Source organism: Mobula hypostoma, chromosome 6 (genome assembly GCF_963921235.1).
Source record: "Mobula hypostoma chromosome 6, sMobHyp1.1, whole genome shotgun sequence".
Lineage (NCBI taxonomy): Eukaryota > Metazoa > Chordata > Chondrichthyes > Myliobatiformes > Myliobatidae > Mobula > Mobula hypostoma.
The window spans coordinates 45,380,985-45,403,114 of record NC_086102.1 but is presented as its reverse complement, the minus strand read 5'-3'; the positions used below and the strand labels follow the sequence as shown (position 1 = coordinate 45,403,114).

The 22,130-nt window shown below is 40.5% G+C and overlaps 1 protein-coding gene across 2 annotated transcripts in view; it reads right to left on the bottom strand.

The window, feature by feature from the left end:
- Positions 1-22,130, bottom strand: part of LOC134348002 (sodium/potassium-transporting ATPase subunit alpha) — a 59,113-nt gene that overhangs the window by 10,654 nt on the left and 26,329 nt on the right. For both annotated transcript variants that reach the window (XM_063050733.1, XM_063050734.1), the window contains exons 2-13: positions 21,276-21,389; positions 21,126-21,185; positions 13,809-14,012; positions 13,604-13,717; positions 13,378-13,512; positions 11,945-12,062; positions 11,206-11,474; positions 10,696-10,894; positions 9,429-9,538; positions 8,836-8,970; positions 7,740-7,929; positions 6,256-6,431 (exon numbers count right to left, since the gene is read on the bottom strand). In XM_063050733.1, coding sequence (XP_062906803.1) covers positions 6,256-6,431; positions 7,740-7,929; positions 8,836-8,970; positions 9,429-9,538; positions 10,696-10,894; positions 11,206-11,474; positions 11,945-12,062; positions 13,378-13,512; positions 13,604-13,717; positions 13,809-14,012; positions 21,126-21,185; positions 21,276-21,389 — 1,824 coding nt within the window. The remainder of the gene's footprint in view (positions 1-6,255; positions 6,432-7,739; positions 7,930-8,835; positions 8,971-9,428; positions 9,539-10,695; positions 10,895-11,205; positions 11,475-11,944; positions 12,063-13,377; positions 13,513-13,603; positions 13,718-13,808; positions 14,013-21,125; positions 21,186-21,275; positions 21,390-22,130) is intronic.

The following is a 22,130-nucleotide window of genomic DNA, read 5'->3' as shown; positions in this document are numbered from 1 at the left end:
TGTACCTGCATGCCCACTTTCAATGACTGGTCTATAATGACACCCAGGTCTCGTTGCACCTCCCCTTTTCCTAATCGGCCACCATTCAGATAATAATCTGTTTTCCTATTTTTGCCACCAAAGTGGATAACTTCACATTTATCCACATTAAATTGCATCTGCCATGAATTTGCCCACTCACCCAACCTATCCAAGTCACCCTGCATCCTCCTCACAGCTAACACTGCCACCCAGCTTCGTGTCATCCACAAACTTGGAGATGCTGCATTTAATTCCCTCATCCAAGTCATTAATATATATTGTAAACAACTGGAGTCCCAGCACTGAGCCTTGCGGTACCCCACTAGTCATCGCCTGCCATTCTGAAAAGGTCCCGTTTATTCCCACTCTTTGCTTCCTGTCTGCTAACCAATTCTCCACCCACACCAATACCTTACCCCCAATACCGTGTGCTTTAAGTTTGCACACTAATCTCCTGTGTGGGACCTCGTCAAAAGCCTTTTGAAAATCCAAATATACCACATCCACTGGTTCTCCCCTATCCACTCTACTAGTTACATCCTCAAAAACTTCTATGAGATTCGTCAGACATGATCTTCCTTTCACAAATCCATGCTGACTTTGTCCGATCATTTCACCGCTTTCCAAATGTGCTGTTATCACATCCTTGATAACTGACTCCAGCAGTTTCCCCACCACCGACGTTAGGCTAACCGGTCTATAATTCCCCGGTTTCTCTCTCCCTCCTTTTTTAAAAAGTGGAGTTACATTAGCCACCCTCCAATCCTCAGGAACTAGTCCAGAGTCTAACGAGTTTTGAAAAATTATCACTAATGCATCCACTATTTCTTGGGCTACTTCCTTAAGCACTCTAGGATGCAGACCATCTGGCCCTGGGGATTTATCTGCCTTCAATCCCTTCAATTTACCTAACACCACTTCCCTACTAACATGTATTTCGCTCAGTTCTTCCATCTCACTGGACCCTCTGTCCCTTACTATTTCTGGAAGATTATTTATATCCTCCTTAGTGAAGACAGAACCAAAGTAATTATTCAATTGGTCTGTCATGTCCTTGCTCCCCATAATCAATTCACCTGTTTCTGTCTGCAGGGGACCTACATTTGTCTTTACCAGTCTTTTCCTTTTTACATATCTATAAAAGCTTTTACAGTCCGTTTTTATGTTCCCTGCCAGTTTTCTCTCATAATCTTTTTTCCCCTTCCTAATTAAGCCCTTTGTCCTCCTCTGCTGAACTCTTGAATTTCTCCCAGTCCTCAGGTGAGCCACTTTCTCTGGCTAATTTGTATGCTTCTTCTTTGGAATTGATACTATCCCTAATTTCTCTTGTCAGCCACGGGTGCACTACCTTCCTTGATTTATTCTTTTGCCAAACTGGGATGAACAATTGTTGTAGTTCATCCTTGCAACCTTTGAATGCTTGCCATTGCATATCCACCGTCAATCCTTTAAGTGTCATTTGCCAGTCTATCTTAGCTAATTCATATCTCATACCTTCAAAGTTACCCCTCTTTAAGTTCAGAACCTTTGTTTCTGAATTAACTATGTCACTCTCCATCTTAATGAAAAATTCCACCATATTATGGTCACTCTTACCCAAGGGGCCTCTCACGACAAGATCGCTAATTAACCCTTCCTCATTGCTCAAAACCCAGTCCAGAATAGCCTGCTCTCTAGTTGGTTCCTCGACATGTTGGTTCAAAAAACCATCCCGCATACATTCCAAGAAATCCTCTTCCACAGCACCTTTACCAATTTGGTTCACCCAGTCTACATGTAGATTGAAGTCACCCATTATAACTGCTGTTCCTTTATTGCACACGTTTCTAATTTCCTGTTTAATACCATCTCCGACCTCACTACTACTGTTAGGTGGCCTGTACACAACTCCCACCAGCGTCTTCTGCCCCTTAGTGTTACGCAGCTCTACCCATATCGATTCCACATCTTCCCGGCTTATGTCCTTCCTTTCTATTGCGTTAATCTCTCCTTTAACCAGCAACGCCACCCCACCTCCCCTTCCTTCATGTCTATCCCTCCTGAATATTGAATATCCCTGAACGTTGAGCTCCCATCCCTGGTCACCCTGGAGTCATGTCTCTGTGATCCCAACTATATCATAATCATTAATAATAATCTGCACTTTCAATTCATCCACCTTATTACGAATGCTCCTTGCATTGACACACAAAGCCTTCAGGCGCTCTTTTACAACTCTCTTAGCCCTTATACAATTATGCTGAAAAGTGGCCCTTTTTAATGCTTGCCCTGGATTTGTCGGCCTGCCACTTTTACTTTTCTCCTTAGTACTTTTTGCTTCTACCCTCACTTTACACCCCTCTGTCTCTCTGCACTGGTTCCCATCCCCCTGTTGTGAACTAACCTCCTCACGCCTAGCCTCTTTAATTTGATTCCCACCCCCCAACCATTCTAGTTTAAAGTCACCTCAGTAGACCCCGCTAATCTCCCTGCCAGGATATTGGTCCCCCTAGGATTCAAGTGTAACCCGTCCTTTTTGTACAGGTCATGCCTGCGCCAAAAGAGGTCCCAATGATCCAAAAACTTGAACCCCTGCCCCCTGCTCCAATCCCTAATATAATGGTTTATATTACCACACCCCATAGCGAGGAGTATAAAAAGTGCAAGAAAATACTTAAGAAAATCAGGAGGGCTAAAAGAAGACATGAGGTTGCCTTGGCAGTCAAGGTGAAGGATAATCCAAAGAGCTTTTACAGGTATATTAAGAGTAAAAGGATTGTAAGGGATAAAATTGGTCCTCTTGAAGATCAGAGTGGTCGGCTATGTGCGGAACCAAAAGAAATGGGGGAGATCTTAAATGGGCTTTTTGCGTCTGTATTTACTAAGGAAACTGGCATGAAGTCTATGGAATTAAGGGAAACAAGTAGTGAGATCATGGAAACTGTACAGATTGAAAAGGAGGAAGTGCTTGCTATCTTGAGGCAAATTAAAGTGGTTAGGGTATTCCCTCGGACCTTGAAGGAGACTAGTGTCGAAATTGCAGGGGCCCTGGCAAATACGCTTAAAATGTCGGTGTCTACGGGTGAGGTGCCGGAAGATTGGAGAATGGCTCATGTTGTTCCGTTGTTTAAAAAAGGATTGAAAAGTAATCCGGGAAATTATAGGCCGGTAAATTTGACGTCGATAGTGGGTAAATTATTGGAGAGAGTACCAAGAGACAGAATCTACAAGCATTTGGATAGACAGGGACTTATAGGGAGAGTCAACATGGCTTTGGGTGTGGCAGGTCATGTTTGACCAATCCATTGGAGTTTTTCGAGGAGGTTACCAGGAAAGTGGATGAAGGGAAGGCAGTGGATGTTGTCTACATGGACTTCAGTAAGGCCTTTGACAAGGTCCCACATGGGAGGTTAGATAGGAAAATTCAGTCGCTAGGTATACATGGAGAGATGGTAAATTGGATTAGACATTGGCTCAATGGAAGAAGCCAAAGAGTGGTAGTAGAGGATTGCTTCTCAGAGTGGAAGCCTGTGACTAGTGGTGTGCCACAGGGATCAGTGCTGGGTCCATTGTTATTTGTCATCTATATCAATGATCTGGATGATAATGTGGTAAATTGGATCAGCAAATTTGCTGATGATACAAAGATTGGAGGTGTAGTGGACGGTGAGGAAGGTTTTCAAAGCTTGCAGAGGGATTTGGACCAGCTGGGAAAATAGGCTGAGAAAGGGCAGATGGAGTTAATACAGACAAGTCTGAGGTATTGCACTTTGGAAGGACAAACCAAAGTAGAACATACAGGGTAAATGGTAAGGCACTGAGGAGTGCAGTAGAACAGAGGGATCTGGGAATACAGATACAAAATTCCCTAAAAGTGGAGTAACAGGTAGATAGGGTCGTAAAGAGAGCTTTTGGTACATTGGCCTTTATTAATCAAAGTATTGAGTATAAGAGCTGGAGTGTTATGATGAGGTTGTAGAAGGCATTGGTGAGGCCGAATCTGGAGTACTGTAAGCAACAAGAATTCTGCAGATGCTGGAAATTCAAGCAACACACATCAAAGTTGGTGGTGAAAGCAGCAGGCCAGGCAGCATCTCTAGGAAGAGGTACAGTCGACGTTTCAGGCCGAGACCCTTCGTCAGGACTAACTGAAGGAAGAGTTAGTAAGAGATTTGAAAGTCGGAGGGGGAGGGAGAGATCCAAAATTATAGGGGAAGACAGGAGGGGGAGGGATGGAGCCAAGAGCTGGACAGGTGATTGGCAAAAGGGATACGAGAGGATCATGGGACAGGAGGTCCGGGAAGAAAGACCGGGGGGGGGGGGGGACCCAGAGGATGGGCAAGGGGTATATTCAGAGGGACAGAGGGAGAAAAAGGAGAGTGAGAGAAAGAATGTGTGTATAAAAATAAATAACAGATGGGGTACGAGGGGGAGGTGGGGCATTAGCAGAAGTTAGAGAAGTCGATGTTCATGCCATCAGGTTGGAGGCACCCAGACAGAATATAAGGTGTTGTTCCTCCAACCTGAGTGTGGCTTCATCTTTACAGTGGAGGAGGTCGTGGATAGACATGTCAGAATGGGAATGGGATGTGGAATTAAAATATATGGCCACTGGGAGATCCTGCTTTCTCTGGCAGACAGAGCATAGGTGTTCAGCAAAGCGGTCTCCCAGTCTGCGTTGGGTCTCGCCAATATATAAAAGGCCACATCGGTAGCACCGGGCGTGTTCAGTTTTGGTCACCAAATTACAGGAAAGATATTAATAAGGTTGAAAGAGTGCAGAGAAGGTTTACAAGGATGTTGCCGGGACTTGAGAAACTCAGTTACAGAGAAAGGTTGAATAGGTTAGGACTTTATTCCCTGGAGCGTAGAAGAATGAGGGGAGATTTGATAGAGGTATATAAAATTATGATGGGTATGGATAGAGTGAATGCAAGCAGGGTTTTTCCACTGAGGCAAGGGGAGAAAAAAATCAGAGGACATGGGTTAAGGGTGAAGGAGGAAAAGTTTAAAGGGAACATGGGGGGGGGCCTCTTCACACAGAGAGTGGTGGGAGTATGGAATGAGCTGCCAGACAAGGTGGTAAATGCAGTTTCTTTTTTAATATTTAAGAATAAATTGGACAGATACATGGATGGGAGGTGTATGGAGGGATATGGTCCGTGTGCAGGTCAGTGGGACTAGGCAGAAAATGGTTTGGCACAGGCAAGAAGGGCCAAAAGACCTGCTTCTGTGCTGTAGTTTTTCTATGGTTTCCTTTCAGATGTTTTCCATGCATTTATCCTTGTCCTTTGAAGACAGTTCTACTTTCCACTTTTATACTGATAACGACTAGCACGATCTCACCACAACCTTCTTTGACCCATTGGTCCAAAACATCACTTGTTTACTTGTTCCATAGATGCTGCCTGGCCGGCTGAGTTCCTCCAACAAGACTGCTTGTTCAGCATGCATAATTACACTGAATTCTTCAACTCTTTTGCCCTACACTTCATTCCACTCAAGGATTTTTTTTTTAGTGCTGGTGGTCTTAGTGTCATTAGGGTTGGAATGCACACATACTACACCGTTTCAAATGCTTAGGAGGCCAAATTTCCAACCTTGCCTCTTCATTTGTTAAGATCCACTTCTGAACTCTTATTACCTCTTGATTTCACCAACCCATTAAGTTTCTGTCTGGCTTCAGTATAACATCTGTCAATGTGTTATTTCTTGAAATTAGTGCCCTTATCCTAAACCATTCTGACCATCTTCCAGTAACAGTGTTCAAGCTAAGCAACATTAACTTTAAAAATTTGCACATTTGAAAGGCCACATTAAGCCCCTTAATTTTCAGAACCAGCATGTTAACAAAATTCAACCAATGACCAAAACAATGAACTGAGGCTTAACACAATGCACTTTATAGAATAAGCATTTGAATTTTATGTGGTGGAGCAATAGTGAAATTTGATAGAAATTATTCAAGGCAACAAATAAATTGAAGTTTTCTATTTTTGTCACAAGGTAATTGACTGCTGAAACAAATTATTAGTATACCAGGGACAGTGGCCCGGAGTGCTAATATTCAAAGGGAGTAAAGTTCCTGGATGTGGCCAGCTTCATGCTATCCTTTTGAATGAGTCCATTTCTTCAAGAATTTTGCAACATGCAAAATTTGAACCTGTTATCAAAGCTCTTTCACTAATGTGCAATTATCACATATCTAACCTTGAGCAGAGCAAAATGCTACAACCCCACAATTAGTGATCTTACCTTGATCCCAGCGCTCCTGCACTTGCCAACAGCATCTGGTACAGCAGCACGGGGCGGATCAATCATAGACATCAGTCCAATAAAGCAGAGATTATCTGTAGGGAAATTGGGCTCCTCCACATCAAACTGATACCCTTCAGTAAACTTGCTATCAGGTAAGTTTAAATGACAGAATCCTAGAAGGAAATAAAGGAAGTTAACATGGTCAAACGCCTTTGGATGAGCTTAAGTTATCTTCCCAGAAAAGTGGCTCATTTAAATGTATGTCTCGGAAAATGGGTACATTGCCTTCCACTCTATTAAATATCATGGTATATGCAGTGATATGAAATCTATTCTGCCAGCAGTTAGATGTTACATCCATTCTACTTTAGCCTAGATCTAACCACTGCCAACCCACACCAAGTTCCCTTCAATTAGCCTGCTGATCAATTATCTTCTGGTTAAGCAACAAATGTGTTCATTTATTGATATCTGTGGAGTGAATCAAACTGCTAACTGCCTTCAAGTAGGAAGGAGAAACAGAACATCTACAGCTCCACATGTTTTGAAGTTGCCAATGCTTCAAGCCTGTTCTTTAGCATTCAGGTGCTCCATCCTCAATGTGGATAGAGATGTTCTTGTAACTGCTAGCTCATTAGCTTCAGTAGAAAGTGAAAACGGCAAGATTAGTCACCTTGCCACAAGATAATTCAGCTCAGACTTTCAAATGGACCCATTTGGAATTCAGCGCACATGCAAACCCTGTGCTGATCTGTGGTTGGATCCATGACTTTATATTGATGGTGATAAGTATTCCAGGCTATGTAGTATATTTTACAATGATATACAATTCCATTGTTGCTGTTAGATCTTATCCAGAGTACATTCCATTCCAAATTTCAGTGGCTCTTTCAAATTTGATTCAAAATGGAACAGAACTGATTGCTTAGCCGAGAAGGGGGATGGTGCTTCCTGTATTTGACTTGATGCTAGAATTGTGGCGTATGGCATCTTAGGAGTTGAATTCCTTCTGACTGTTTACTAAATAGTACTAAGTCTGCTCCGTCTGCCTTGCTTGTGGAAGTAGTACTTAAGAAACGTGATGGAAGGAATGAGGACATTAGCTGCAAGTTAATTCTATAAAAATGGTTACATTAAACCATTATATGGCTAGTGCGTATGATATCAATTTAGATGCTCTTATAGAGTGGAGTGGGCTGGAAGTAATCAGACACTGAACTCAGTGCATCTGATTCATCCATTTTCATTCTTATAATTTAATGGAAAAGTTTTTTATCCAACCAAATGGTTAGCCCTGAGTAGGGGGTCTGTACTCATACACAGGCTAGATCAGATAAGGGCAGCAGATTTCATACCCCGAGGCAATATTTGTGAACCAAATACATTCTATGAAAATCACTGTTTCTGGATCAGATAATCTAAGTCCCCTAGTTGGCCAGGTTTCATCATCCTTTCCCCCAGACTGAGATTTCAATGCTCACCTAGCACTCTCTCTCCCAAGCCACCCAGCTCCAAGTAGGCATTCTGGAAAGCATCCTTCATTTCCTCAGTCAATGGTTTATCTTCGCCATTTAGAAGGATAGTGGAGCAGCGGTCTAGAATCCGTTCTGGTGCTCCCTTCATCACCAACAGGTAGCGGCTGTCTCCTTTTTCATTCTCATGTATAGATAACTGAAGACAAAATTATCAGAACAAAACAGTCTCAATGACAGTGGGAAGCAAAGCCGGGTCAATGTTTCAGGTTGAAGCGCTTCACCAGAACTGACAAGGAGACTATCAAGCTCTAGGGTCAGCAACGTCTCTGATAGGTTGTAACTGGGGTAACCACATGGGTGAGGGGTAAACAGCGTTAGCTGATCAATGAGTGCATGGGAACAACTGTAGGACACAACAAAGGAATGTAGGATTGTTAAACAGGATTACTGGCCTACCAAGTCAGAACTGTTCCCATTCACTCATGGACAAAATCTCTTTTATAACTTTATCTCAATATAAACATACCCTTTTCCTCCCAATCTGCAACCTTACCAGCTCTTTTGCCTCCATTCCAGTTCTGATGAAGACTTTTTGACCAAAATGTTATGCATTTCTTTTCACATGGATGCTGCCTGTCTTGCTTATATTTTCCAGCATCTCTTTCTATTCAATAATAGTTTCCAGATCAGAAAAGAATTTAAACCAGAAGTAGTCTCTTAAATAATGCTTATGGAATTATCCAGAAAGAACCAAACAGAGGTGGACTATTATGATAAAAACATTTTATTCTTAAATTGCTGCATTGTGCTTTTGTAAACTATTACCAGATTGGAATTTTTTTTTTTAAATTATTCATCTAAAGTTGAACCTATATAGACACCACATCCCAATCACACCCAGCAATGATTTGTCAAGGATTTATCATTTGGAGATGCTCTTCTCAATTAGATCTTCAAAGATGCTAACGAAATGGCATCACATCTTGCTCTTAAAAAGTAAAAAATACTGATTCTGTGCAGATCCAGTCTCAAACTGTTACTGGCCTCCTTTCAATTAGCATCCTACTAGCTTTCCTGTGCTCAGCTTTGTAGCTCCATTTACCTGATATTTATTGGTGGAGTTGAATGGTATTTCCACAATTTTCGGGTTGCGTGACCTCATTTGCTCAACTGATCCACAACACAACTCAATACACTTCAAGAGAGCAGATTCAGAAGCATCTCCAGCAACACTTCTCTGATTGAAAACAATAATTAAAATTAATAATGACTGGTTTAGTTACAATATATATTGGCATTCAACAGCGATTAGCAAAACTAACTGAAGTACTCAGATGCTCCAAGATCAGCATTAGTCTTGGAGTGAAATGTAATAAATAATTTCAGGATATAGTTATTACCTCAAGACTTTGATATTTAACTATCTCCAAAAACCCTTGTACAGCATAGAAAACATAAACATGCATTATTATTTTATCTGTTGTGGGTGTAGTGACCAAGGACATAACATTATATCTTAATTTAGATCCTGGCATTTCTTTTCCCAAATTTAATTCTGCTTCTTCCAAATAAGTTTCTGACTAAGCTTTGGATAGAAACTACCATGGTTTAATTCTGCAGTCAATACCACAAAATTTCTATCACCATCTTCGCAAGACCAATCTGATTGGAGTCCACACACAAAATTGAGCTTACCTTCAAGATTGGCACATTTTCTTGTCCTGCCTGGAAGACTGCCCTGTTGCACAGTGCAGCGATGCGGGAAAGGGCAGCCCAAGTTGGAGAAGTCTTGTCAAAAGAAACACCTATGAAGGTCAAACATAGGTAAGGTGGTTTGTGTGCCTTCACATTTCCCCAAGTGTTCAAACTGTACAGTATAGTGTAAAAGTCTTGGGGGGGGGGGTGTGTGTGTGTGTGTGTGTGTGTGTGTGTGTGTGTGTGTGTGTGTCTGTGTGTGTCTGTGTGTGTCTGTGTGTGTCTGTGTGTGTCTGTGTGTGTCTGTGTGTGTCTGTGTGTATATATATATAAAATACACAAATTTTATATACATAATATATAAAGTGAGCATGCCCAAGACTTTTGCAGTGCTGTACCCTTTTAATTTCTATAACTTTAAAAATGTTATCTGAATAAAGGTTTTGACAAGGAGGCTAGTCAAAATGAATCAAAGTCTCTCTATGGGTGGTACTGTACAGCAGTCATTTGTTATACTTCCTCATTTTGCCGGAACTCCAAGTTCCATCCTGTTAGTGAAAATACATTTTCCCTGTGACTGTCTGGATTTTCTCCCACAAGTCTAAGACATGCTAGTTGGGAGATAATTTGGGAACTGCAAATTGCCCCCATCATATGTGAGTGGCATTAGAATCAATGTTGTGGAGGATAGGATACAGGCAATACAGTTGATGGGAATGCAAAAGGTAAAATTATGATTGTAGATGGATATCTGACTGCAGCATAGGCACAGTGAACCTGTTTATATGCAGTATGAGTCCAATTCCTGTCTCTATATCTGCAAGTTAAGCTAGTTCACATGAATACCAAAAAATTGAAAGAGGTAAAGGGGGTGGGGAGAAAAATTAATTCATCTGTCATGAACAGTAGATGTTGGTAAACTGCATAACCTAATTGCCTTACTGATATCTCAGGGTAGCTAAAGCAATATCTGCAAGCTTCTCTTCACCTTCCTTTACCAAATTCTCTAATTGTGCTTTTGTATAATCAATTACAACAGTATATTTCAAACTTGCCAAAAATTTACTTATATAACTGGCTAGATTTGACAGAAAGGGGCAGCCAAGACTTTTTTTCCTCCAAACTACAGATTTCCCAAACTAAACACTTGTACCTGTGTCTCATGAATATTTAAGCAATAAAAGTCACAAGGAAATATTATAAAGGTCTCCTTTATAATATTCAGCCAAAAGAGGTAGTTTCATCCACCCAAAAAAGTATTGTTTACCACTCTGGTTTTCAGTTGTATCAGCTTCATGAACCTGGTTGTCAAACCACATGTGAGCAACAGTCATTCGATTTTGTGTTAATGTTCCAGTTTTGTCTGAGCAGATGGTAGAGGTGGATCCCAGTGTCTCAACAGCTTCAAGATTCTTCACCAGGCAGTTTTTCCGTGCCATACGTTTAGCTGTCAGGGTTAGACATACCTGGAAACAAGACAAAATTGATTATTTGACAATTGCAGTGGCTAGCAGTATGATAATCTATCAAGTACAGTACTTGTTGATCAATTTCACTATTAAAATATGACAGAATTATTATAAATTGCTCAGTCTTCAAAGACATTTTCCTTCAAATAACATAGTACCATGCCAATCACATTTCCCTGGAATCACTGGTGTATTGTCCAATTTCTTCTACATGCAGAATGATGAAAGAGATGTAAATAGCCAGATTCCACAATAGGTTAACCAAAAATCCAGCTGAACAAAAATGAAAATGCAATGCCATCACATACCGTCACAGTAGCAAGTAATCCCTCCGGTACATTAGCGACAATGATTCCAATCAAGAAGATGACTGCTTCCAGCGAGCTGTATCCCAAGATGAGTGAGAGAATGAAGAAGGTCACACCAAGGAAGACTGCTACTCCAGTGATGATGTGGATGAAATGCTCAATCTCAATAGCAATTGGAGTCCGTCCAACCTCCAGCCCAGATGCTAAAGTCGCAATTCTGCCCATAACAGTACGGTCACCCGTATTGATAACAACACCTCGAGCAGTACCTAAATTAACAAAAGTGACATCATTGCTTTATGGAAAAAAATTCCCGTTTATGCAATGCCTTTCGAAAAACAGTCAGCATAGACGAGATAGGCCTGGGACCAGTTTCCATGCTGCCCAAGTCTTTGTGCAAAGCTTTTAAAGACAATGTCAGACTCGTGCTCCTGAAGTTCAAAAGCACAAGCTCCTATGATTATCAATGGTGATAAATTATCACGTTAATTTGACTGGTTAGTGGAAAGATGAGTTTTGGTCAGTGCAAATAGAAACAGAGCATGGCTTTTTTTTTGTTTACAACCATCTTGAAGAACCCCCATAAGTACATGCTGTTATCATGCTGCTTTCTATAGCATTAAACCAGATTGTGTTTACATTTGTGTGGCTTGAACCTATAATGATCAACTCAAATCTAACACAGTTCATCCAAATCCAACAAGAAATTTTGAAGTCACTCAATAACATTCAGTTATACCTTCAACACAATTAGTAGAAAAGAATGCAATGTTTCGAGTCTCCAGGGGATTATCACTGGAACATTCAGGAGATCTCGTCTGAGGTTCAGATTCTCCTGTTAATGAAGAATTGTCCACCTAAAAGAAAATTTTTTAAAAGAGTCTTAGTTTTGGACAAGATTATATCTGGTTTTATGCAACAGGATTGTTAGTTTGAACCCAAATTTCTGTTGTTTACCAAACTCAATATGCTGGGCCTTTTTTTGACAGGACAAATGCATAACATCTTTTGTTGCACATTCCTTAACCAACCAGAACATACATAATTTATAAGTTACCATAATCAGAAGTACAGTTGGAAAAGGTAATACAATGATCTACACTGTCAATCACTTTATGGGCTAAATTTACCACATACTCCTGCCACGAGCAAGTAAAATCTATCTTCAAAAGGCAGGGGAACACAGCAAAAATTGCTTCTACACACAGGTCCATGACTAATGTTCAATCTTGATCTTTAGCGCTATTTGTGGAGTTAGTACATTCCTACGGCTGCGCACATTTCCTCTGGATAGAAGGGAGGAACCTGGAGCTCAATACAGAAATCCTACATTTTGAACTCAGTCAGTTTGGAGCCTGCTTGATTAATGGTTTGTCCATTCTAAAGAATACCATTGACTCAGCACATTAGGAATAAAGCAAATAATACTTAGTCCTTTGAACCTGATATGATATGGACTGATCATCTCCGCAAATCAAAATCAATCATGAGCTTTTTCTATTTATGGCATTTCCCATGCAAAATTTAGATAATCTAAGTTTAATTAAAGGATCAATTAGATCATTGACAAAATTTTCATTTTATTCTTTCCTCCCTCATCCAATTGTTTCCTGCTCCTCTCCAAATTCCTGAGGGCAGGTTAATACACACAAATGCTGGAGGAACTCAGCAGGCTAGGCAGCATCTATAGATGTCTATAACTACAGTATTTTGTGTGTACTACTTTGATTTCCAACATCAGCAGATTTTCTCTTGTTCTGAGGCCAGATACTTTCTCCAAAGTTTCACATCTCAGCAGTGCCATAATGATTGACATCCTCTTTGAAAAAGGGATCACAGAACTCAATCTTTTTAGACAGGTGAACAGTAGTAATTATTCTGGGCTCTGTCGCATTATAAGCTTTTGGAAGGTATCATGCAACAGCTAGGTTACTCTGCAACATTTATTTTTGTGGATACTACTTTCTCTGCAGCTCTGAGCAAACACGCAAAATAAGTAATTATAACTGTATGAAAGGCAACCTGTCCCATTCAATCAAGGCAGTAAAACTTCACTGAAGAAAATTCTGCTAAAACCTTCACCAAGGAGACACGGAACAGCATGTAATCAAAATCAACATAAATGATGTGTCATCTATCAGTTAATTCATATAATTCATTAATTATACATACCTTGCAACCATGTGCAGAAATTATTCGCAAGTCTGCAGGAATACGGTCGCCACCTTTTACCTCTACTAGATCTCCAAGAACCACCTGCTCAGCATTAATAAGGCTCTTCTCTCCATCTCTGATGACCAGGGCTTGCTAGCAATGATAAACCAAACCAAAATATCATTGCAGGCACTAATTTGCTATATATTTTATATCTACATTACTGCATTATGGCAAGACTCACCTGGGGTACCATGTTCTTGAAAGAATCCATGATTCTTGAGCTCTTAGCTTCTTGGTAGTATGAGAAGCAGCCAGTTATTATGACCACAGTAGACAACACAATTCCGAGGTATAACTGCAAAAGTCACCAAGTACATATAGAAATCACCAACTTAATAACTACAGGATAGTATCAACTTTAGTGATAAAAATAAAGCACAACTCACGTTATCATTTACTGGACTTTCCGTAGTTGCAGCCTGAATACCATAGGCTAGAAAGCAAAGAATTGCACCAATCCACAGAAGGATTGAGAAGCCACCAAAGAGCTGCTTACAGAACTTTACCCACTCAGGAGTTGTGGGAGGTGGCGTTAGTGCATTAGGGCCATCACGAGCAAGAATCTCCTTGGCACGAGTAGTACTGAGACCCTAAAATAAAAATGAACAGCAGTTGTCTTTCAGATTTTAAACTTTTTAATGTTTAATACCTATTCCTTTCCATTGACTGTGACATACTGCTTTACTAGAATTTCAAATGCCCTCTAAATATTCAAGTAATCTTTTTCCATACAGCAACTCAGAAGGTTATGTCACCACAAATATATCCCGGAAAATTATCTGCAGAGAAAATTTCAAAATGATAAACAAAAAATTAAAAATATTAAAAAGTATGCAAATCCAATTCTTTAATAGATAATATTTTGACCTATTTTTAGAAACAGAAATACTACACATTTGTATGATGTCCTATTTCTACACAGTTACAAATCCTGAGAATTGATTGCAACCTTAACTGTCTGAAAGTGGGAAAGGATCAAAAAGTACAGGAGATCACCATAAAAGCAGCTGCACAGGGAGATCAAATAAGAATGGGAAGAACTACCACCAGCTGGCTTCAGTGACTCAGTGGGTGAGCATGCTAAGCACTCCCAGCTCTGCTCGGGTGGGAAGGAAGAACAAAGCTCATGAAAACACCCTGTTGATATCTAGCAGAAGATACCTGTGCCAGCAAATGGCAGCCAGAAAATCCACCCTCATCCATCTCAATCTCCCAAAAGTTTGATTGTATGTACATGCAGTCTATAAGTCAGCCATTTGTATCTCAGGGAGAACTTGTGTCATACATTCTCCAAACACATGTTCAATCTTTATTTTTCAGACAATGAAATTTCAGATTCTTGTACTTTTCTATAAACCCATAGACAAATTGCCCCTATCATGCCTCTGAAATTTTCAAGATTCATTCTTTTCAATGCCAAGATGGAACAATAACACAAATCTAATATTGGCTACATAAAATCACTTCCTGGCTTGAGACACAAGGACAACTGCCTGTCCATGCAAGTGAACCAATAAAAATATGCACAGACACAAACACGAATCTGAGTGGTGTGTCAGTGAAAGCCACAACAGTATTGACCGTGAGGTAGTAGCTGCCAGGATTCACCTCTAGAAAAACATCAAGTTGTCAGCACTGCTGCCTGAACAGAGGGACTTGGCTGGAATGGCTTTGTATTGTAAATCAGGACAGCGATGACAGGCAGTTCTAGAAACAGCTACACTATATCCTTCATGTTAAATGAGATAATGTGTGGTCATACAATTCATAAACAAAATTACATGGACACATAACCATATAATCCTCCAGGGTGTACCTGAGATTTCACAATCAATTACAACCATCAAGCATAACCACAATGACAAGTTGTATGCAAGAATATCATAGGATGACCACCAAGAACAGAGGCCTTAGTCAAGTTGTGCAAACTCAAGTGTTTTAGTGGTACAAATTTGCAACCTTGGGTTAGATTTGGGGCTTGTTGCTCTGCTGGCTGGCGGTAACAGAAAATTTTCTACAGGAGCTCCAGTGCTACAAAAAAGTAGCAGATGGAATAGTGTTGGGAAAAGTATGATAATGCATTTTGGTAAAAGGAACAATAATGCGGACTGTTATCTAAATGGGGAGAAGGTTTAAACATCAGAGGTGCAAGGGGACTTGGGACTTCTCATGCAAGACTCCCAAAAGGTTAATTCACAGTTTGAGTCTGCAGGAAAGAAGGCAAAAGCAACGTTGGCATTTCAAGGGAAACAATATAAAACAAGGTGATAATGCTGAAGCTTTATAAGACACTGGTCAGGCCACTTGTATCGTCAACAGTGTCGGGCCCAGAAAGGATGCGTTGTCTCAGAAAGGATACGTTGTCATTGGAGAGTCCAGAGGTACACAAGGATGATTCCAGGAATGAAGGGGTTAACACCTCAAGAGCATTTGGCAGCTTTGGGCCAGTACTCACTGGAATTTAGAAGAATGCATGGGGATTTCATTGAAACCTACCGAATATTGAAAGGATTGCATAAGGTGGATGTGGAAAGGACATTTACTCCAGTGGGGGTACCAGGTCTAGAGGGCACAGACTCAAAACTGAGGGGCAACCTTTCAGAAGGAGGATTTTTTTTTTGTTTAGCCAAAGAGTGGTGAATAGGTGGAATGCTCTGCCACAGAATGCGGCTGAGGCCAAATCCGTGGGTATATTGAAAGCAGAAGTTGATTACTTCCTGATCGGTCAGGATATTAAGGGATCTAACAAGAAGGCAGGTGATTGGGATTAAATGGGATCTGGGATCAGCCATGACGGAAAGATGCAGCTGACTCAATGGGTTGAAAGGCCTAATTCTGCTCCTATGTCTTACGGTCTTATACTGATACCTGCTTTAGCTTTCCCATGGCTAGTGACAGAAACACTGAATTTTCCAGTTTCAGTAAACTTTATGTACTGCATTTCTCTACACCCTCTCTGCCCCCTTCCGCTCCCCCGCTGCTCTCACTTTTGTTCCATTTCCCATAACCATGCCCCCTGATCAACCACTTTCTTTACCAACTTTTCCGTGCCCATCTGCCAACTACCCACACATTTCACCCAACTAAACCCCTCCTCCATCTGCCCCTCACCTCTCCTGTAATGGCTTTCGTCATCTTTACCAGATTCCAGCACCATGTTCCCACTTATCCATCAGCAGCTGTTTCTGCTTTCACCCTCCCCTCCCCCACCTGGGGTTATCTGTCCTCTTTTTGACATCACCTGCTTCCACCTATTACCTGGCTCTGACTCCCACCTCAATTCCTACCCTACATGGTCTATCAGTCCATCATCCTTCACTCCTCCTTCCACTAATCATACTGGCCCCAATCTCAACCTTCCCCCTCTCCTCTTTAATCTGGCCATACTTTTCTCTCAATCTTTTGTTCTAATTCTGGATTTAGACATGAAACATCAACAATTCTCATTCTGCCCCCCCCATATATTTCCACAGATGTTTGACCTGCTGAATCCCTCTAGCATACTAGTTGTTCCCTCAGATTCTAGCATCTGTGTTTCCTTTTGTCTCCAGATAGGATTTGACTGACTGATAATAATCAGTACAACTAAGCCTAGTGCTGCAGAAAAGACATTTTTTCTCTATTGAGGTAGCTGAGGAGGGTTATGAAAACACTCGCAGCCTGTGTAGAAGACACTGAAGAATTTTCCCAACTGGATCCTAATGTAACTAAGTGGTAATATTTGTCCTAGGTTATGAATCATATTTTATAATACACTACAAAATTATGCTAAGACAATAGATTTGATAGCTGTGATACATTATCCTTTGTCCCTATTAATGCAGATCCATGCAAGATTTGCAATGATAAAAAAACAAGTGAAAACAGCTACCATTTTACAAGTTAACAAAAGAAATCAGATTTTTTTTCTGGAAAAAAACTGCAGGATTGAGTAGGAAATCATCAGCAATATAGATTGTGAAATGTGAAAAATCATTAGATAGGAAGTGTGACTCAATACTGAAACGGTTGAAAGTTTGTTCTCCTGTTCAGTGTGGATCAAATTACCCTGAACTATGCCTTCACTGCATGAACAGCATTATCTGGACTAACTTCCTTGAGACTAAACAAAACAACTTCGTTTGACAATGAAGGCAAGTTTTGTTTTTATCCAACTCACCCAGAAATTACACCATCTAACAATCACAATGCCAGATCACCCAGTTCAACTCGAGATAAAGGAATACTTTGAGGTAGATCTCTCCTATGTGAACACCACTTTGCTCAGACAACAACTGATTGTATGATAAATTTAATTAGCTCAGCACACCAAACTGTCTTTAAAATACACAACACTCAGTCGTAAGTATGGGAAAATACTACACAATGTCCTCCAATTAACAAGCCAATGTTGGAAAAAAGCATGTCTAATTATTAGGAAAGGCTGGCAAATGCCCAACTGATGGCTTTTTGTAATGAAACAAATTGATATTTGCACAAATGACACATGGGAAGAAATCAGAAGGTCATCAAGTTTTAGGTAATAAAACTTAGTTTTAGATCCTGACGAAGGGTTCTGGCCTGAAACGTCGACCAATCTTTTCCACGGATGCTGCCGACCTGCTGGGTTCCTCCAGCGTGTTGTTTAGGTAATACTAATCAGTAAAATCACATTTGCAAGACTGGATTATGTATTCAGAAATATATTGCCTACAAGTTATACGACCTTTGAAAAGACTTATAGAACCATCCAAAAATGGCTTTTAAAATAAAAGTATACATACATACACATTTTTGTGAACCCTTTGCCTGGTTTTCTGTAGTAATTACTCAAAATCTGGTCTGATTTTCATCTAAGTCAAAGGAAATGACAGATGAGTTGAACAGGTACTTTGGATATCTTCACTAGGGAAGACACAATCTCCCAGAGGTAATAGTGGCCAGAGGACCAAGGGTAACGGAGGAACTGAACGAGATTCACATTAGGCAGAAAATGGTGTTGGATAGACTGATGGGACTGAAGGCTGATAAATCCCCAGGGCCTGATGGTCTGCAACCCAGGATACTTAAGGAGGTGGCTCTAGAAATCGTGGACACACTGGTAATCATTTTCCAATGTTCTATAGATTCAGGATCAGTTCCTGAGGACTGGAGGGTAGCTAGTGTTATCCCACTTAAGAAAGGAGGGAGAGAGAAAACAGGGAATTTTAGACCAGTTAGCATCAGTGGTGGGGAAGATGCTGGAGTCAGTTATAAAGGATGAAATAGCGGCACATTTGGATAGCAGTAACAGGATCAGTCCGAGTCAGCATGGATTTACGAAGGGAAAATCATGCTTGACTAATCTTCTGGAATTTTTTTTTTTTTTTGAGGATGTGACTATGAAAATGGACAAGGGAGAGCCAGTGGATGTAGTGTACCTGGAGTTTCAGAAAGCCTTTGATAAGTTCCCACATAGGAGATTAGTGGGCAAAATTAGAACACAAGGTATTAGGGGTAGGGTACTGACAGATAGTAAATTGATTGGCAGACAGGAAACAGTAGGGATTAACGGGTCCCTTTCAGAATGGCAGGCGGTGACTAGTGGGGTACCACAAGGCTCAGTGCTGGGACCGCAGCTATTTGCAATATACATTAATGATTTAGATGAAGGGATTAAAAGTAACATTAGCGAATTTGCAGATAACACAAAGCTGGGTGGCAGTGTGAAATGTGTGGAGGATGTCATGATAATGCAGGGTGACTTTGACAGGTTGGGTGAGTGGGCAGATGCAGTTTAATGTGGATAAATGTGAGGTTATCCACTTTAGTGGCAAGCATATGAAGGCAGATTACTATTTGAATGGTGTCAAGTTAGGAAAAAGGGGAAGTACAGAGAAATCTAGGTGTTCTTGTTCATCAGTCACTGAAAGTAAGCATGCAGGTACAGCAGGCAGTGAAGAACTCCGACTTGGCCATTCTAAAACACAAATTTTCTTCTTTTTGAACCATTCTGTTGTTGATTTACTCGTCTTTCGGATCATTCTCTTGTTGCATGATCCAACTTCTATTAAGCTTCAGGTGACAGACCACTACCCTGACATTCTGCTGTAGGATGTGCTGATACAATTTTGAATTCATTCTTCCCTCAACAACTGCAAGCTACCCAGGCACTGAGACAGCAAAGCAGCCCCAAACTCTAATGCTCCTTTCACAGTTGAGATGTGGTTTTGGTGGGCAGTGCCCTTTATCCTCCAAATACAGTGGTGTGATTTCTGCCAAAAAGTTCAACTTTTGTCTCGTCTGTCCACGGAACATTGACCCAAAAGTGTTGTGGAATGCCCAAGTGGCTTTTTGCAAGCTTAAGACGTGCACCAATATCTTTTTACGGAGAGCAGTGGTTTCCTCTGTAATATCCTTCCATGAATACCATTCTTGTTCAGTGATTTTCCTTACAGTGGACACATGAGCAGAGACTTTCGCAAGTTCTAAAGATTTCTGCAGGTCTTTTGCTGTTACCCTAGGGTTCTTTTACACTTTCTTCAGCATTGCACATTATGCTCTTGGTGTGATCTTCGCAGGATGCCCACTCCTGCAAAGCAACAGTACTGAATTTCCTCCATTTGTAGACAATTTCTCACTGTGGTCTGATGAACACCCAAGTCTTTAGAAATGCTTTTGTAGCTTTTTCCAGCTTCATGCATCACTACAATTCTTCTTTTAAGGTCCTCTGAAAGTTGCTTTGATCAAGGCATGGTACACAAACAGATATTCTTGAGAAGTGTGGGCACTGTCAGTAACCTGATTTTGAATGTCTTTTTCTTAAATATAGGGCAGGACACCTCTGCAACCACACCTCCAATCTTATCCCATTGATTGGAACACCTGACTCCAAATAGGTTTTGTAGAAGGCATCACCCTACAGGTTCACGTACTTTTTGAATCCAGCCTGTGATTGTTTAAATGGTATACTCAGTACTGATGAGAAGTACAATTGTGTGTGTATATGTATATTACACATTGGGCCTGCAATAACATGAATAAGTCCACCCACCCTGTTTTTGGATTGCGCCCCTCTCCCATCAAGGAAGAGATTATGTAGTAACCACACCAGGACCACTAGACTCAAACAGTTACCAACCCTCTCCCCAAGCAATCGGGTTGATCAACTCTATGCAATAAGCCACCCCACCATCACTAAATATATAGTAATATATAATCAGCCTGTATAACTTTTTCCCCATTGTGCATGTTGTTTTAATGCTGCACTGGACCTGTAACAACAATCATGAACCTTGAATGAGCGCAACCTTTTGAGAAGCTTCAACATCAATCCACATAGAACGTTAAACATGCATGAAGAACAACACAGCTTTGTCAAAGATGTGAAAGAGAAACAAAATACTTTACAAGATTGATAACAGATTCAAGTGTAGAAAAGTATACTGAAGCACTTCACAATTATAATTATAAATAGATTCACACAAGACAGTCACAAAGGAGTGATAATATCTTGAAATAAGTAGCAGCATTGGTTTTGTAGAAGGGACTTCTGGTAATGGTAGTACAAAATTGGCAGAGAGCAGTGTACAAGAAGGGAGGAATAAGATACACAAAAAATAATAAGGATGTTTAGTAATGGAGAAGCTTACAGAGATCAAAGATAGGAGGTCAGGTAGAGAGATGAGACCATTTTAAACTGGAATTACTCGTTCGTTGCCTCAGAACCAATAAAGCATGCTTACCCGTGTCAGGTCAGTCCCATATTTCTGGTGGAGGTCATCCAGGCTCAGTTTATGATCATCCTGGAACAGGAAAACTGAGCATTAGATAATCCCAAGTATTTTTCAAATGAATCAAGGAACTCAAAAGTGGGCAAAGAAAAATATCTGTACCAATGCAACTTCTTTCTTAAGATCATCCATATCCACAGTCTTTGACTTCTTGTCTTTCTTTGTCCGCTTGGCATTTTCTGATGTTGCCGCAAGCTCGTATTTCTCACCTGCAGCCTGGAAAGTAAATAATTTTAATATATCAAATGGATTGACTAATACAGGTGAAAAATCTATCTGGCTAAAATACTTCCACTGGTTACCTCTAACAATTGCTGAATTGTTACATTTTTCAATGTTTTCTAACTGTGTACCATGCACAGGCCGAGGCCCACCTATCTCAAACAGATTCAGGAATATTTGCAAGACAAAGTAATGGCCACAACTTGGTATTGTGGCATGCTTGATTTTCAGCTTTAGAGATTGGGATTTATGGAAAAAGTTCTGGTTTATTCAAAACCAGACATCTGGTAGAAACTTATTCTGCCTTGCCTCACCATGTATTAAGTTCATGAATGACCTAAAATGCCAGTTAAGGCTATCTTCTAATGAAAGAACTACAGATGTTGCATGTCTGGGCATCTTCTGGCTCAGTCGGAGCTTTATACTTTAAGGTATTATTTTCACAGAAAGGGAATTAACAAGTTTTCTGTCATCATAATTATTTATCTCCATTTACATGGCACAAACCCTCTGCTTAGAAAGATTTTCCCAAATTTTCCAAAACCTGAAAAAAAATGACATTGCAAGACTGAATAGTGGAGAGCATTAACATGCAACACCAACTGTCAAACAATGTTTCTTAGAATTGCTCTTCAAAGGTCAAGGCAGCTTAACCAGAGATATAAGAGCAATCACAAATCGACAGCTACCTTACTTAAAAATGCTGATATTCCTTAGCTGACAGGTTCATTTTCT